Source organism: Columba livia, chromosome 5, assembly GCF_036013475.1.
Source record: "Columba livia isolate bColLiv1 breed racing homer chromosome 5, bColLiv1.pat.W.v2, whole genome shotgun sequence".
Taxonomy (NCBI): domain Eukaryota; kingdom Metazoa; phylum Chordata; class Aves; order Columbiformes; family Columbidae; genus Columba; species Columba livia.
The window spans coordinates 59,669,661-59,685,531 of NC_088606.1; the positions used below are offsets into that span (position 1 = coordinate 59,669,661).

General features: G+C 36.9%; 1 protein-coding gene across 4 annotated transcripts in view; it reads left to right on the forward strand.

Annotated features, from left to right (window-relative positions):
• The window catches only part of FAR1 (fatty acyl-CoA reductase 1), an 87,128-nt gene that overhangs the window by 67,815 nt on the left and 3,442 nt on the right, over positions 1-15,871 (forward strand). For 2 of the 4 annotated variants that reach the window (XM_065066306.1, XM_065066304.1), the window contains 8 exons: positions 619-798; positions 3,590-3,767; positions 4,730-4,774; positions 4,901-5,019; positions 5,498-5,565; positions 7,610-7,781; positions 13,748-13,877; positions 14,319-14,446. In XM_065066306.1, the coding sequence (XP_064922378.1) occupies positions 619-798; positions 3,590-3,767; positions 4,730-4,774; positions 4,901-5,019; positions 5,498-5,565; positions 7,610-7,781; positions 13,748-13,877; positions 14,319-14,446 (1,020 nt within the window). Of the gene's footprint in view, positions 1-618; positions 799-3,589; positions 3,768-4,729; positions 4,775-4,900; positions 5,020-5,497; positions 5,566-7,111; positions 7,284-7,609; positions 7,782-13,747; positions 13,878-14,318; positions 14,447-15,871 lie in introns of all 4 variants that reach the window. The other 2 variants (XM_065066303.1, XM_065066302.1) reach the window with 1 other exon arrangement.

The window sequence follows — 15,871 nt, forward strand, 5'->3', positions numbered from 1 at the left end:
GACTCTATTTTAATGAGAAGCAGTGAAGTTGGAGAATGAAATTGTGGTTCTTGGTGGTTTTCCTTTTTTCAGTTCCACTCCTTTCCTTCCTGTAACCCTGTTTTGCTATGAGTCTGGTACTATCCTACAAGAAGATGCCAGTCCCCACCTCACTAGCCCTCCGAGCCTTCCTTCTGAGGTGTTGACCTTACTCAACTTGGACTAGGAAGTTCAGAGATGCCATTAAAATTGACACACATCTCATGTGGCAGCTAGGTATTGTGTTGTGTTATTTCCTTCATGTTTTGTTGAAAATGTAGGATTAGGATTTAGCTTGAAGAGATCAAAGATAGGCTGACTTTCTCACTCTAGTAATGGACCATGAAGATAATAATAAAAACAGGATAAAACTTTGGAAAATTATTCTGAACATTGTGAGATGTTCTAGATTAAGACTGTAGCATATTGTTCTAAGCAGCAAGTTAAGACACTGTCCATGATGTTTTCCAGGGAAGGTGAGGTCTTTAGGAATACTTTATATACCCATCACTGAGGCATCTAGGAGTGAACAGAGTAGTAGTTTGATTTTGCTTGTTTTTGTCTTGCTTTCCGCTAATCAAGTTTCTGTTTAATCAACAGAGATGCTGTTCAGTTAAACGTGACTGCCACACAACAGCTCCTCTTCTTGGCACAGCGAATGAAGAATCTGGAAGTATTCATGCACGTATCGACTGCCTATGCATATTGCAATCGAAAACAGATTGAAGAAATAGTTTATCCGCCTCCTGTTGATCCCAAGAAACTGATGGATGCTCTCGAGTATGTGTTATGTTTCATGAAGCTACTTCAGTAGTCTATCACCACTTGCTTGCTAGCAATGAAATACTAAATGATTAGGAACCTGAAAGATTAAGAAATTGGCTTATGGTGTCTTGTAAGTCAGACAGCACAGCTGATGCTTCTCAGTAAAAGGGAAGGACTAAGGTTTTCCAGGCACTTTCAGCTGAGCTAGGTGTGGAGTGGTACTGAAGGAGGGGGATGATCATATCTGTGATGCCTCCTATATGCTGAGAGAGGCAGTTTTTCAGCTTTATAATGAGCTGAATCAGGAGCTATTACAAACAAAAAAGCTGTGCTGTTACAAGTATGCCACACAGGCATTGTGAAGGAAAGGGATGAAAACAGGACAGTCCCCTCTAACAGCAGCCTCTACTATACCCACCTAAAAGCCATAGCAAGATCAGTCTGAGATAATAAAATAATATTACTTAACTGCTCAGAAACACTACTGTAGAAGCAGTTCTGTTAGTTATTCAGAGAAGACAAAACATTAAAAATATGTTTCTGTAGGTTTTTAGTCTTGAATTGTGCATTACTGGGGGAAAAAATTACTCATTCTGTATTTCTCTCTATGTATTTGCTGTCCTGAGGTCTTATTTAGTAGCTGTTAAACCCTAACTGAAACAGGTGGCAAATATCGGATAAGTGTAATGTAATAAATAACTAATTTTAAGTCAGTCTCTCACTTCCCTGTCATACAAAATATTGTTCCTTGTAAGAGATATATGAAACTGAAGATAACTAAAAAGTGTTGTCTTTAGATTGGTGTTATAAATGGAAGAACGCTAACATTAAAAACAAATAAGTACCTACAACGCACATTGAGCCAACCTTTTTTTGTAATGTTGACTTTACATTTTCAAATGAGAGATTCTGAAATAGTCGTAATTTTGTCTACATTTTCTTTCCACAAGGAGGATAAATGTAACTTAAATGGCTTGGTTTGGGCTTGCGCAGCTCTATATTTTAGAACTCATGGCAATGAGGGAAGACTTTTTGTAATCTTACACAAGAGTGATCTCTCTTGCCAGCAGCTGACTGAGTCACAAAACCAGATTTGTGTCTCTCTGTGCTTTTCTACTCCTCTTCCTACCTCAATTCAAATCATGAAGGCAGTTTGCATGTCAGCTTTGATTGTAACAGAGCATTGGTGACTAAGAATAACGGTGTTGGCGAAATTCCATTTATGTGGCTAAGATAGTGGCTGGCTGAGGAAAGTAAAATCCAAGTTCTTTTTAGAAGTGCAGAACACCCAGGTAGTTCAAGAGGCACACCTTTGCGCTTGTGTGCTGTGACTGGAGGTTATTACAGTTTTAAATACAAACTGCTGAATGAATTGGGAAGCAAGATGAAACTTCAAGGCTTAACTAAATTAAGGGGAGAAACATGCTGACCTGGCTTGCTATGAAGGTTTGGGATTGCTCCACAAAGGTGGAGGCGATGCAAGGAGCCCCAGCTGCACTACGAGCAACGGCATCGCTTTCTAGATCACGTAATGCTCACTGAGGAGCAGAGTGCTTGTGTCCCAAAGGCTCACTTGCTGTCTGCACTGTTTGAGAATGTAGTTGACACAATTAGGGTTCTTGTTACTTGCTCTGTGGTTGGTGTGTAATAAGTGAATTACTTGGGGGGAAAAAAATAGCAGTTTGCTTCTTTCAGTGGACATTGAACATGCGACCGTCTTCTTTTTTGACTGAGAAAATTGTTTTCATTGCAGTCTGTCTTTTTTTCCTCTTTAAAGGAGAAGAAAGTTTGTTGTAACCTTAATAAGAAAAGGAAAAAGAGTATATTTAATGACGTTCATAAATGTACTTCCGTTCTACAGTACATCATATGAAATAGTTGTGAAACTTTTGGAACTGAGCACATGTTCTGGTGAAAGAGTATTTTTCTTTGTTCTTGATATTTACTCTCAAATGTTTAGATTTTATGGTTTAATTGGAAACAATGAGCGTGAAGTCAGTGTAAACAGTCTTCTGTAAGTTGGTAGTAATGTCCTTAAACAAACCAGCCTAACTATACTGCTGCCGTAAGATATCAAATAGAACATTCTTCCTTAAGATCCTTTTTCAGAAAGGTTTTACGTGTGCAGTTGCCACATTATTTAAATAGCAGTGTGTAATCAAAATCAGTAATAGGCTCTATTGAGCTTGATTTTTCTGGCCTCTGGGATTGACCTTTGGTTTAAAACCATGTAGCCTCCTAAAATACCACTCACCAAAATATGGGAGTTAGGGTTTTTTGCTTATTTAAAGATACGCACAGTATAAGCTGTCAGCAGACACTTATTGTTTGATATACAAATGCTTATGAAAATGTTTTAAACTTTCAGCTGTTTAAAGTAGAAAGAAGTGTGTGACATGCTAACTTCAGTTGGAGTTAGTCCTAATTTCTGAAAATCAAGCTGAGATTAAAAGTGTGCTAGTTTAGTGTTAGGTACTGGGGTTGTTGCAGAAACCTGAAATACAGAACTGAGTTTTTAATTATTGCCTAAATTCCTCCACAGAATTTCGTGTTTCTCTGTGCTTACGCAGCTTCTAGGGGAATGCTAATGCTTCTGTGGTTTTAGTGTGGGTTTTTTGTTAGTTGTTGTTTGGTTGGTTTGTCTTCGGTGGTATTTTGAGGGGATTGGATTTTAATTGTTCTTCTGCAGTATTTTTGATTTATCTAGTTATCTTTTTACATATTGCTTTGCCCCTTTCCCCCTGTACCTCCACCCAGTGAAGCAGCATGCAGTCATTTACACTTGCCTCTTATTTTGTTTCTTTAGGTGGATGGATGATGGCCTAGTGAATGATATTACTCCTAAACTGATAGGCGACAGACCTAATACTTACACATATACAAAAGCCTTAGCTGAATACCTAGTACAACAAGAAGGTGCAAAATTAAACACAGCCATTATAAGGCCGTCTATTGTTGGTGCTAGCTGGAAGGAGCCTTTTCCTGTAAGTCACTGAGTTTTCACTTTGCCTGTAAACTGTAGTTCATACTTGACAGCCTGTTTATCTAGTGACTTCTGTAGAGGAAAAATCTTGTAGACTACAAAGGTGGGGCTTGGTTGCTTCTAGATAGCAACTCTGATACAAAAGCTGCCCAATACAGTATTCTTATGAGGGGATATTTAGGGGTAAATTACTTCTAATCGTAGAACAATACACTTCAGTCACAATGGGAGATACCATTTCACAGACAAAGTAAGTGGTCAGCTTTTTACTTCACGATTTTGTGTATCTTCATCTGTTTCTCCCTCTTCAAGATGCTTTGCCATGTCAGTAGCTGCAAAGGATGACTAAGAAAACTGGGGACTGCAGGACATAAAAGAGATTTTGGCTCCACTTCTTTTAGTCATACCTGTAAGCTTTGCAGGAGATGGCATAAGTTATGTACTATTTGCTTTATCGATATATACCGTATATGCTTTGTGGGAGATTTGTGTTGCAATACCTTCTTTGGTTCAAGACTGAATGTCTTTCAAGCCCTTAAAATCCTTATAATTGACTTGGCATACCATTTTGAGTATGTACAATGTACGTGTCAAACCAGTAAATATATAGTATCTAAATACTGGCACTAGAGGTGAGCTGGAATGTCTTCTGTTTGAAAAATACTAATAATAGATAGCAAAACTGCTTATCTGTTCTCTCTGAGTTGCTAGAAGCTAGCCTAAAAATTCTTGTAAACTTGGAACACTTTCAACATAAACATATTTATACAGACAATACTCTGCATTTTATTCACTAAGAAATAAGCTAATATCTCTTTAAAGGTCCAGTGAATTTACAAGTAAATCTCTTGTCTGAGTCATAGCAACCCCTTACACTTGTAGCAACTTCTCAGATTTTCACTTGAAACTGCCAACTTGAGTGTGCTCTAACCAAATCCTTTCCCTCCCCCCTGTTCATAATAGGGATGGATTGATAACTTCAATGGACCTAGCGGTCTCTTCATTGCTGTAAGTAATGAATATACTTATTTTTCCTTCTTTGGGAAGGCAGCAAAGCTTCCTATGTTTTACTGGTGGATCTTCTGTCTCTTCTATTTTTGTTTTTTATTTTTTGTTCTTGTTTTGTTCTTCAAGGCAGGAAAAGGAATTCTTCGAACAATGAGAGCTTCCAACAGCGCAGTAGCAGATCTTGTTCCAGTAGATGTTGTTGTCAATACGACACTGGCTGCAGCCTGGTATTCTGGAGTCAATAGGTATAATGGGTGACAATAGAGAGTACTAAGCATTTTGAAATGATGTTGTGTATTTCAATAAATCAGTCATCTGTTGAACTTCTAATCAGTGTCATGCTGTTCCCTGGGACAAAAGAATCTAAGGTTCTAACAGTGTTAGTCCCTCAAAGTGTAACTTCCTTACGCCAAAGAGGAAGGCATCACCTACTGATACTGTTGTACAAGCTTTGCAGGAAAATTACTTCCTGGGCCTTGTTGTAGTCAATACGATCTGCAGTAATGTAGGTGACGCCTTCTCTGAAAGAAAATAAATATGATAAAGAAGGAGAAAAATACTGAAAGATGATACAGGAGACAAAAAAATCTAACATAGGACTAAGGCTTTTTCCTGGTGTAAATGATGCTGTTGAGGGAAAGGATAACTTTGAGTATGTCTCTTTAAAAAGTTATATTTAAAAGTTTGTCTTCTAACTTGCCTTTTTGTATTTTTTCCCCCCAGACCAAGAAATGTCATGGTGTATAACTGTACAACAGGTGGCACCAATCCTTTCCACTGGGGTGAAGTTGGTATGCCATGTTTTTTTTTTTTTGTTAATGAGCTTTAACAGAAAAATAAGGATAAATAATAAGAACACAGGCTATAATCAGTAGGTCGTATTGCATTTTTATTGTTGAAACTAGTATAATGGCCATACCTCTCAATTTTGCAGTGTATTGTGCTTTTTCGTTATCTTCTACTGTTAATTCTCTCCCCTTGTAGTATTATTGCTGTTTTATTTTGTTCTTTTCATTCCGTCAAACTATGAGAGATCTGATTTTTCTGTTTGCTGCCATGACCTAATCTTCAGTGTGGGGAGTGTACAGAGAGAAGCAGCGCTCAGAGGAGCAGCAGTGATGTTGAGTTTAATGCCAACTTTATTAAATACGTACAGATAAACAGCCCACAATTAGATGGTTTTGTATAGCTGCATAATTGAGAGGTGTGATTATAGTTTGCACTTGTGTAGCTCTGTTTGCCTTAAGTTAATTGTTGATTGAGGTGGCTTTTTTAATTTTCAGATAGCTACATGAGGCTTCAACTATTCATGTCCAGGGAAAAGTAATCTTTAAGAAAATATGGCCACCTATTTTTCACATCTTAGATATCCTGAGTAGAATGTAACTGGCATGCCGAAAGCTTTGTAATACTTTTTCTAATAAATAGCAATACAAGCTGACCGGCATGGTAAAGCTATTCATTAGCTTTTGATGTTTTAGAAACAGTTCAACTTGTTTGTGTATTTTGTTTTGTTTTGTTTTTTCTTTCAGTTAACTTAAATACTTAAATCTATTTTGTTTCTCTTGACTACTTTCTTTATGCTTTTTTACTTACTTTTGCCCATTCTGTATGTATGTATTTATGAACATTATTGCTTCAGCCAAACTGGGAAAATTGTTGACTTCATTATATCCCGATTTGAATTGGGGTATTTAAACATCATCTATAAAACCGGCATAAATCTACAAGAAATGGTTACAAATGTGAGGTGACTTTCAGTGTAAGGTTTTAAGACGCTGGGCCTGCTTATGTGTCATGTACAGAATTTTCATGTGTCAGCAGAGTTTTCTCATGGAGTCCCATCCTAATTGTTTTTTTTTCTTAATACTTAAATATGGATAAGTCATTAAAAATGTCATTTGAAAAGCACCTCAGATGCTTGCAAAGTCCTCAGCGTGTTTTTAAATTATTCTTCACGCAAGAGATTAGAATAGCCTTCTTCATAAAACATAACTATTTAAATAGCTTTACATGCTATATAAACGGATTTCTGTGAATTTTTGAAATTGACCATTTCTAAGATAGGGAAGAGGAACAGTAAGAGAAGCTACAATAAGATACGATACTGAAGATGAAGACATAAAAGACCTCTTGGTTATAATAAGAACCAGTTGAACAGTATTTTAGGTTAAAAGCTTATGACTTTGGTTTTGTTCCTGTGGATTGTTGAAGAGTTAGCGTGGCTATTTAAACAGCATACCGAAGTAATAAATATTGTACACTGTAATGTACTTTGAAAACCACTAAATTTTACATGGTTATCATCATAGCTGTTACGCAACTTTTCTTTCTCAGAATACCATGTAATTTCTACTTTCAAGAGGAATCCTCTCGAACAGGCCTTCAGACGGCCCAATGTAAATCTAACTTCCAATCACCTTTTATATCATTACTGGATTGCTGTAAGCCATAAGGCCCCAGCATTCCTGTATGATATCTACCTCAGGATTACTGGAAGAAGCCCAAGGTAATGGTGACTAGCTCCGTCTTGTCTGTTCCTCTTGACTCTTAAACAAAGCTATGCTTACACTATGATGTATATTGATTATTTTTAATATTTTTTTTCTTCCCCTGAATGCTTTGTGTCTAAAACTCACCCTTTTTTTTTTTTCCTGAGAACAGGTCCTTGAATTCAAAGTGACTTTGAACTTTCTAGCAAAAATGAGGGTGTTTTTGTTGGATAGTTTGGGGGTTTGAGTAGTCAAGGTAAACAGAATTACGAGATCGAGCAAGTGATGTTTGTTCTTGAATAATAAATATCCAAAATATGTTGATCCTTATTTTTTCCTACAGGGTACCACATTAATTTGAATTTCAAGATAAATCCATTAGAAGGGGCAATAAGGCACCCTAACTTTAATTTACATTCCAATCCCCTCTTGTGTCAATATTGGACTGCAGTCAGCCATACAATGCCTGCATTTTTTCACGATCTTTTGCTCAGATTGACAGGTCAGAAGCCATGGTAAGAAGGACAGGGCTGAAAATACCTCGCTAGTAAGGTGGTGGCAACTTGTGAAGAGGACATGGCATGGACACTATCTAGATTTACTAACTATGAGCAATAACAATCCAGTGGCCATGTGTCTTAGGAGATTAATGACTGGCTCAACAAAGTTGTCCAAGGTGTGTCTTGGATCAGAATCCTTGTCAGTCATTAAACTCCAGCGAGTGGCTTGCGTTAAGATTGTTGTTGCTATTATAAACTGAAAATGGAACAGGAGACGGAGTTGATAATTGTGGGTTATTCCTGTAAATAATACAACTTGATCTGGTATGTTGTATCATCTCAACATTCCATTCAGTTTATAATATTTATACTAGTATCTGGCTAACTTCCTAAGTGGTGAAAGTGGCATAGCTATGCTAAATAGGCTAAACTAAAATATGTAGAAGGAATATAAGATGTCGCTTCAATTTGTTTCAGATTTGCCAAGCCAAATGATCTTAGCTCATTGCATATGTTACGTTTTCAAAAGTATTTGTCTTCAGATTCTATAAAATCTCCACTGTGGTGACAGTGTATTAAAACAAGTGAGTATTCATTCATTGTCCTGCACTCTAGGTCTGTCTTACAAGGAGAGGAAAAGTTATGGAACAGACTCAGCACTGGGTCAGTAGAAGGAAAATGTCTTGAGGTTTCTAAACCGCCTTGGGTTCTGTTGTTCCAAGCCTACTCAATAGTGTAATACTTAGAGCAACAGTAGTGGCAGGAGCCTGTGCCTGTATAGTACTCTTCCACATTAAAAAATCGTACACTCTTCAGATCAAAATAAGTTATTGAGTGTACAAGTTCCTAGCTTTTAGGTCCTTTTCAAATTTTAAGTTATTTGTAATAAAATCTGATAGAAATTCCCTGACAGATGTAAAGATTTTATCACTCACTAAAAATAGTCATGCTATAAATGCCAACCTACTGTCTTTCAGATGGTTAGGAAGTAGTACTGCCAGAATCTTGTCAGCCTTTAAAAGGTGTCTAGTCTTCTAAGTATTTGACCAGTGAGAGTAAAACAAGGCTGTGAATAATCATGGTATTTAAAACATTCTTAAAAGTTTTATATTGTGACACTGGGAAAGTTGAATCTCTGTGGTGTTTTTCCCAGAATTCTTTACTTCATATCCAAAGATAGAATTTAGAACTTTAATCAGTACTAGTACAGCTGCTGATATTTATATATATATTTTTCTAGCTTGTGGAGTATTACTGATGTGAGTATTCCAAAATAGTTTAATATACAGTGGGTAGACGAGTTTCCGCTCATGCGTAAGATTTCTAGTGTTGAGGAAAGATGGGAGATTCAGATTAAGCTATTTTTCGGTCACTAAGGTTACTCAAATGCACTTGAAGGAAAAGCTTTTTAGCTTGATAAACCAGCCCAGTTCCAGGAATGCAACTCTCATATGGCACCCTTTTTTTTAAACATTTAAAAAATGGGAGCCTACAAAAGGAGCAGTAGAAGCAAATAAATCTAAGTGCAAGCAAGACATGCAGTGTTAAATCCTAATGGGCTCCATGTGTTGTTTAATAATAGAATAAATTTGGGACAGATCTGTGCAGCTTTTTTCTTGTCTTCTGGCTCAAAATACTTCAAAAGCTGCCTTAACTGATGGGCTGGAGACAGTCATGGTGTAGGGATGTACTGACATGGACTAACAACACTGGTTGTTCTGTCCAGTTGACAGAATGGTTTATAATGACCAGGTAGCATGTACTAGGAAACTCTAAAAGCCTTGGAAACATTATTGGAGATTCTTAAACTCAATATAACACTGTTTTAATTGAGGAAGGGCTGGCTTAATCTAAAATGTAACCTTTTTCCACCACCATTTAACAGAAAAACTTAAGCAGTAAAGTAAAAAAATGTAGTAAAATTGGCACAAGAAAATTCAAATACTGTGCCGACTTGACTTGACATGGTCGGTAGCCTGCCCTCTCAGTGCTGGCTCTGAATACACTTCTGAGGTCTTTATTCCGTACACTATATGGAAAAACTCGAAGGAATGAAAGGATTCTGTAGGTTTAACTGTGCTGTTGTCTTGCTGTCAGAATATTGTACTGCAACTGAATGAGAAATTCATAGTGAAATTTATAGTGGAAGAAATAGATCAGGCCTATGACCCTTCAGAACTAAAGGATTATGTTAATAATGCCTTCCTGTTCAGGGCTTTTCGAAAACTCACCTATTGAAATCTTTCTGTAATACAAAATCATTCTTCTATAGCTCACTTGTGGAAGCTGTTTTTAGTGAGGTGGAAATATTTTTATTGTTTTTACATCTAGTTGAAGGTTTGAGAATTCAACGATTCTCTGATGATATTAACAGTTAAGGAAAGGAAGAAATAACGCATGTCATGTTCTTTCTATAAAATTGGAAGAAGCATGTACAATATGGTTTGGCATAATGAAGATTTAATATCTTCTACTAAATAGTTAAGACTTACAGCATTGTGCAATTACATAAATAGTGGTGATAATCCTTAGCGTCCAAGTTTATGGATAGTGTTGTCAGTAGCCTGACGTATATACTTGCATAGCAAAGCTTATTAATTGTCTAATTAACTTTAACATAAGGCGTAGTTCTCCCTTGTAACTTTGCTTAGTGCTTAGCACAACAGAACCATATGTTATTTAAAAATAATGTAGTGTATTGGAAATCTTAAAGCCTCTCTCCAGCAGATGTTTCCAGTTACTTTCCAAGAACATCACATGGCATGAAATATTTAAAGTTGTAATTCAGGGATATCTCCAGCAATTAATTTTCTGTTATTGTCTTACAAAGCTGAACGGAAGGTGTGGTTGATGTATGTAGGGAGGTGTAAAGGACATAATTTCATACCTGTCATTTCAATTTATAGCCTCTTTAAATTTAACATGAAGCACCTTTCACATTGTTACTGTCTTACAAACCAGAAATGAGTAGAGAATACACTTTTATTGAGTAGGTTAATAATGTGTTTTCCTCTTGGAAGCATTTTTAAGTTGTGCACTTAGAGGAACCCCAGAGCTTCTGGTAAGATAAGAATTCCAGTAGTGTATCTTGCACCTCAAAATTTACAGCCAAATGAAAATCAGAACAAATCTGAAAGTTTATTTTATGTATTTTAGAGGAATCATTTTAAAAAAGCGAACAAAGCTATCGTCTCTAATGCTTATGCAGAGACTTGCAGATCGGTAACCTGTAGATCCCCTGAAGGATGAGTCTGTATTTAACATCAGAACTGGTTTTAGCCTGGAGACAACAGGTTGTGTGTAAGACTTCTTCAAAATACAGTCACAGCCGTAAGCCAGCTTGCTTTCAATTGTCTGGTATGGAAACATGCCCACCTAATTTATGGATAATTGAATTAATTATTGATTAAAACTCTTCCTGTGATGTGCTTCTCAAACTGTTATAATGTATTTTGTGTTAATGGTAGTAAGGTCTGGCAAGTAGAGGCAAAATTCTGCTTAGTATGTAGGTGGAAGTCTTGCTTGCTGTCACATTGATTACTGACTGCTGCTAACGTCCAGTTCGTTATGATGATCCAGCAGGTTGACTTTTTCTGTCTTCAGCATATGAAGGAGGTGTGATGCTTGATGTTATACTGATTGGTTATATATTGCTTTGGTATTTATGAATTCTATTCAATTACTATCTCTGAAACAACCTGTGAAGTGTATATTTCAAAACTTCAGGTTGAGAGATAAAGTTCCATTATGAGTATTCATGCTCTTTTTTTGGGTTGTGTATATTCTCATTTGCAGCAGGAATATGGTGCTATTGAAGTTAAAAAACTTAGTTTGCTAGAGCTGTGCAATTGTCCACTAAATGACACTCATTGCTGACATCTCTGGATATGAGAGGCTGCTGCCATGCTCTTTTTCTGCTCAAAATAGTGTAGTTTCATGTTAATTTAGTGCAAACTAACAAGCTGTCATCAAGAAAGTTGGTCCTCTTCTGCCAACTTTATAATTGATCTAGCAGTTGAGAGAATGTGGAGATGATTGATTCTTTTAACTGATACACCAAGAAACTAACCCCGCAAAGAAACAAAGAAAACAATCAAACAAAACAAACACACAAAAACCCACAGACAAATACAACAACAAAAAAACCAAACAACACAAAGCCCCCAAACCAAAACAGCAACAAAACCCAAACAAAAGCAAACAAGAAATCAAACAAAAACCATGACAAAGAACCCCCCGCACCACACACATTCCCCCATTGATGAATTGAATCAGCTTGGTTCTGTGGCCAGTCACTAAATCCTGTGTGAGATGGAGAGAGGGAAGAAAATCTGCAGCTGAGGTAGAACTCTTTAGCTACTTGATGTTGTTTTAAGACTGTCAGTAGACAGACCTGTGCAAAAAGTCTAAGCACTTAACCACAGTCTCCTGTTCAGCACTCTTGTCATCCAGGCCTTTTTGCTATGAGGTCTTGGTGACTTATCTGACCAGTGGATCTGTACTTTCTAGGTATTGAATTATCTTATTTTTTGACTTGATATTTATACTTTTTTTGTTCAGTTCACTCTTGATAGCACATAATGTTTTAGGTGCAATTCCTAATTATTTTTGAATCAGAAGAGCTCTGGTTCAACTCAGTTCCCAATGTTGCCACCTTGCCTAAATGGTTAAACTATAAACAAAGTGCTAATAAAATTATCTGGTGGTGTAAAATCTAAATACAACTCTTGAATGTAATGCTATAGGTAGGTTCCTATGGGGATTTGTGTTACTCCATTTTGCAAGAAGCAGCAGAGGCAATTTTGATATTCCCTTAGATACCAAGATGCCAGCCATTAGTGACAGTAGGGGACACTAATGTGATGCAAAATAATTTCGTTAGAAGAGTTTCTGGGACAATGTGCTGTATCCTTTCTACAAATATGAATGCATCAAGGCAGCTTTCAGAGAAAGATCAGTGGTTTTTATTGCTTCTCTGAACTTTGTTGATCAAAACTTCAGAAAGCCATTTCCTGTTAGTGCGCGGTTATTCTGCTTTCTTTGGCTTCCCCTTACTCTGCTTCAAATGATCACAGTGTCCTGCTATAAGGATCAAATTGGAAGCAGTTCTCTGAGATGGAAATGCCTTAAGCACTCAAAGCAGGAATGTAATAGCATTAGGTTATGTTAGTACTAAGTAAATTTGAGTGACCATCTCTAGTGCTGTAGCACTTGAAACAGTTTTCTTGTCATGAATGTGGGAACTTTCTATCTGGAAGACTGGATGACTCCCATTATTTTGGATCTGCTCCAGATACTCCGATCAAAGAGAAACTTGCCCAAATTGATCCTTGTAACATAATTTCTCTGTACTCCAAGTGATGGTTTTGTAGAGTTACTTCCTCTGCATAATAAGGGATGATGGAAGGTATTTCTGCATATTTTGAAGTGGCATAGAAATGATCACCTAACTAGCATGGCCTCCTATGGTCGATCTGTACCCTTAAGTATGTTTTTGATCTATTAGTGACTCTAATAAACCAATTCTGGTTTGTTGCAGAGAATCTGGTCTTGCACAGTATGCAGGAAGATCAGGGAAACTTCCTCCCTCACCTGAAGTTGTCATGTGCATGTTGTCAGTGCTGTGCGGTTTGATTCTTTCATCAAGTTGAATCATTCAGTACAGCTAGATATTCCAGCATGCTGAAGTGAAAAATAAGAGTAACCAACACAAGACAACTTGTACCTTTTTTTTTTTAAGAAAGTTATTATTGCACCTATAATATTTGATTCTATATAACCATTGGACAACACAACCAAACTCCACTTCATTAATATGCAGAAACATCCTATTGATCTAATATGCTTTGGGTGCAGAGCAAGATGGGATGTGTTAACATAGGGCTGTGGGGCTGGAGGGTAAGAAGTTTACGATCTTACTGTGTTTTTCTTGAGCTAATCTTTACAACTGTAACCTGTACATTTTATGCCTTGGACTGTAGGATGATGAAAACAATAACACGTCTTCATAAGGCCATGATGTTATTAGAGTACTTTACAAGCAATTCTTGGATCTGGAATACTGAAAATATGACTATGCTAATGAACCAGCTAAACCCCCAAGACAAAAAGGCAAGTAGCTGTGTGACATGGGCATGGGAACTGAAAGCGAAATGTAAGCTGGTTGATTTAAGATTGGATAAGGATATGAACTGGTAATGCTGCTTACTGTAACATAGAGCTAACTCTAGAACTAACTCAGCGCTGGAAATTCCTGTCCCGTCCTTTCAGTTGTGCCAGGGCTGTGTTATGAACTACCCTGTTTCCCTGAAAATAAGGCAGGGTCTTATTAATTTTTGCTTCAAAAGATGCTTACTTTTTTACATGTATAGCTGCCTGGACACTATTTAAATTGATTTCTTTTTAATGAACTGTAACTAGGGCTCATTTTTGGAGTAGGGCTTATATTTCAAGCATCCTCAAAAATCATGCTAGGGCTTTTTTTTTCTTTATTATATATAACAGGTGGATATTTTTAAGGCAATTAACAGTGAAAGCTTTTATTTTATGCAGACATTTAATTTTGATGTTCGACAACTACATTGGGCAGAATACATGGAAAATTACTGCATGGGAACAAAGAAATATGTGCTGAATGAAGAAATGTCTGGCCTCCCTGCAGCTAGGAAACACTTGAATAAGTATGAACTTTTATTCTTCTGTTTATATTTTTCTGTGTTTTTCTGCCTTTGTCAAGTTTTGCATAATTGCTTCTTAGCTGCTGTTTAGGTCCTCCAGAATTCTGTTCCCGTCTAGTGGTCTGAAAAGCATTTTCTGAAGAAATCAGATGTCATCTTGTTTTTTTTGTTGCTCCTGAGTTGCTCTTGGTATTAATAGTTAAGTGTTGGAGCCCTGATCACTAGTGTATGCTGTAATCTGGGTTTCTGATTTTACTCAATTATCTTTTGGAAGGTAAGAAGGTACACAGTGACACAAGGTCAAGAATGGCTAGTTGAGTTAAGGAGGTTTAATAGAACAATAGTTGTTCCTTCTGCGAATGTGCTCTTTTGAAGCAGGTAAGTAAACAGGCATGGACTCTCCACCTCAGAGCAGGAAACTTTGATGTTGGTGCTCTAAGATGACTTCTTGGCCTGTTGTCTGCTGCTTAACTCTTCCAGTTTGAATGGATTGTTGCTGTCTGGAATTTTACTGGTGTAGTTGCTCTTGTTTTGTTCTTGGCTGATTCATAATGGCCTTTTGATTGTCTCTTTTAAAGAGTAAACTAAAAGTGATTAATCTTGTTCTGCAATACTACTTAACATCTGCTGTCCTGATAGCACGGAGAGAAGTGGTCTAGGTCATTACTTGTCCTTCTAAAAACAAGGATTTGCAGTTGTAGAGTGGATATGTTACAATGTCAAGATGGTAATCTTTGATAATGGTGAGGGTGGCTGAAAAGGTGTCTCCTGTTTTTTTTCTTTTAATTTAGATGCTGTTAAAAATAATAGGAGTTATCATACAGTTGCCATTCTTTGTACAGAGGATCCTACAAAAAATAACATGAGAAACAGTCATGTATTGCAACAGCATCTCGTTGTCCCCAGCTCTCTTTTTATAAGTGGATTATTTTGCAAGAGGTTTATATTCTAACATATTTGCTCTTAAGGTATTAAGGTGGTCTCTTCCTTTACCATCTAGTTCTTTAATCTGAAATTGAAGAGTCCATTGCTTCAATATCAACCAGATGTAGCAGCCTAGGTTATCAGGCATCTAGGAAATTACTGAGTACATTTTTTCCTCAAATAGAGAAGTGGGCTTTACTTTTGTAATATGGAAATTCACACTTCTTGTTTTCTACAAATAAGGTATGTAGAGGAAGATCTGGCTATAATAACACCCAGCCTACCTGTAAAACAAGATATGATCAGTGAAGGGCAGTGAGTCTTTTCTTGAAGAGAGCTGCCTTTAAAATACAACTAGTCATGATCTACTGAACCGAAGAGACCGCTCTAAGAAACCCGAGCAAATTCTGGTTGCTGTTTGTCTTGAAGCTTCCATCTTTACATGTGAGAAGATTGCCCTAAAAGTACGCTCAGTATCCCCTAGTCTTTAAATATAGTTCTCTG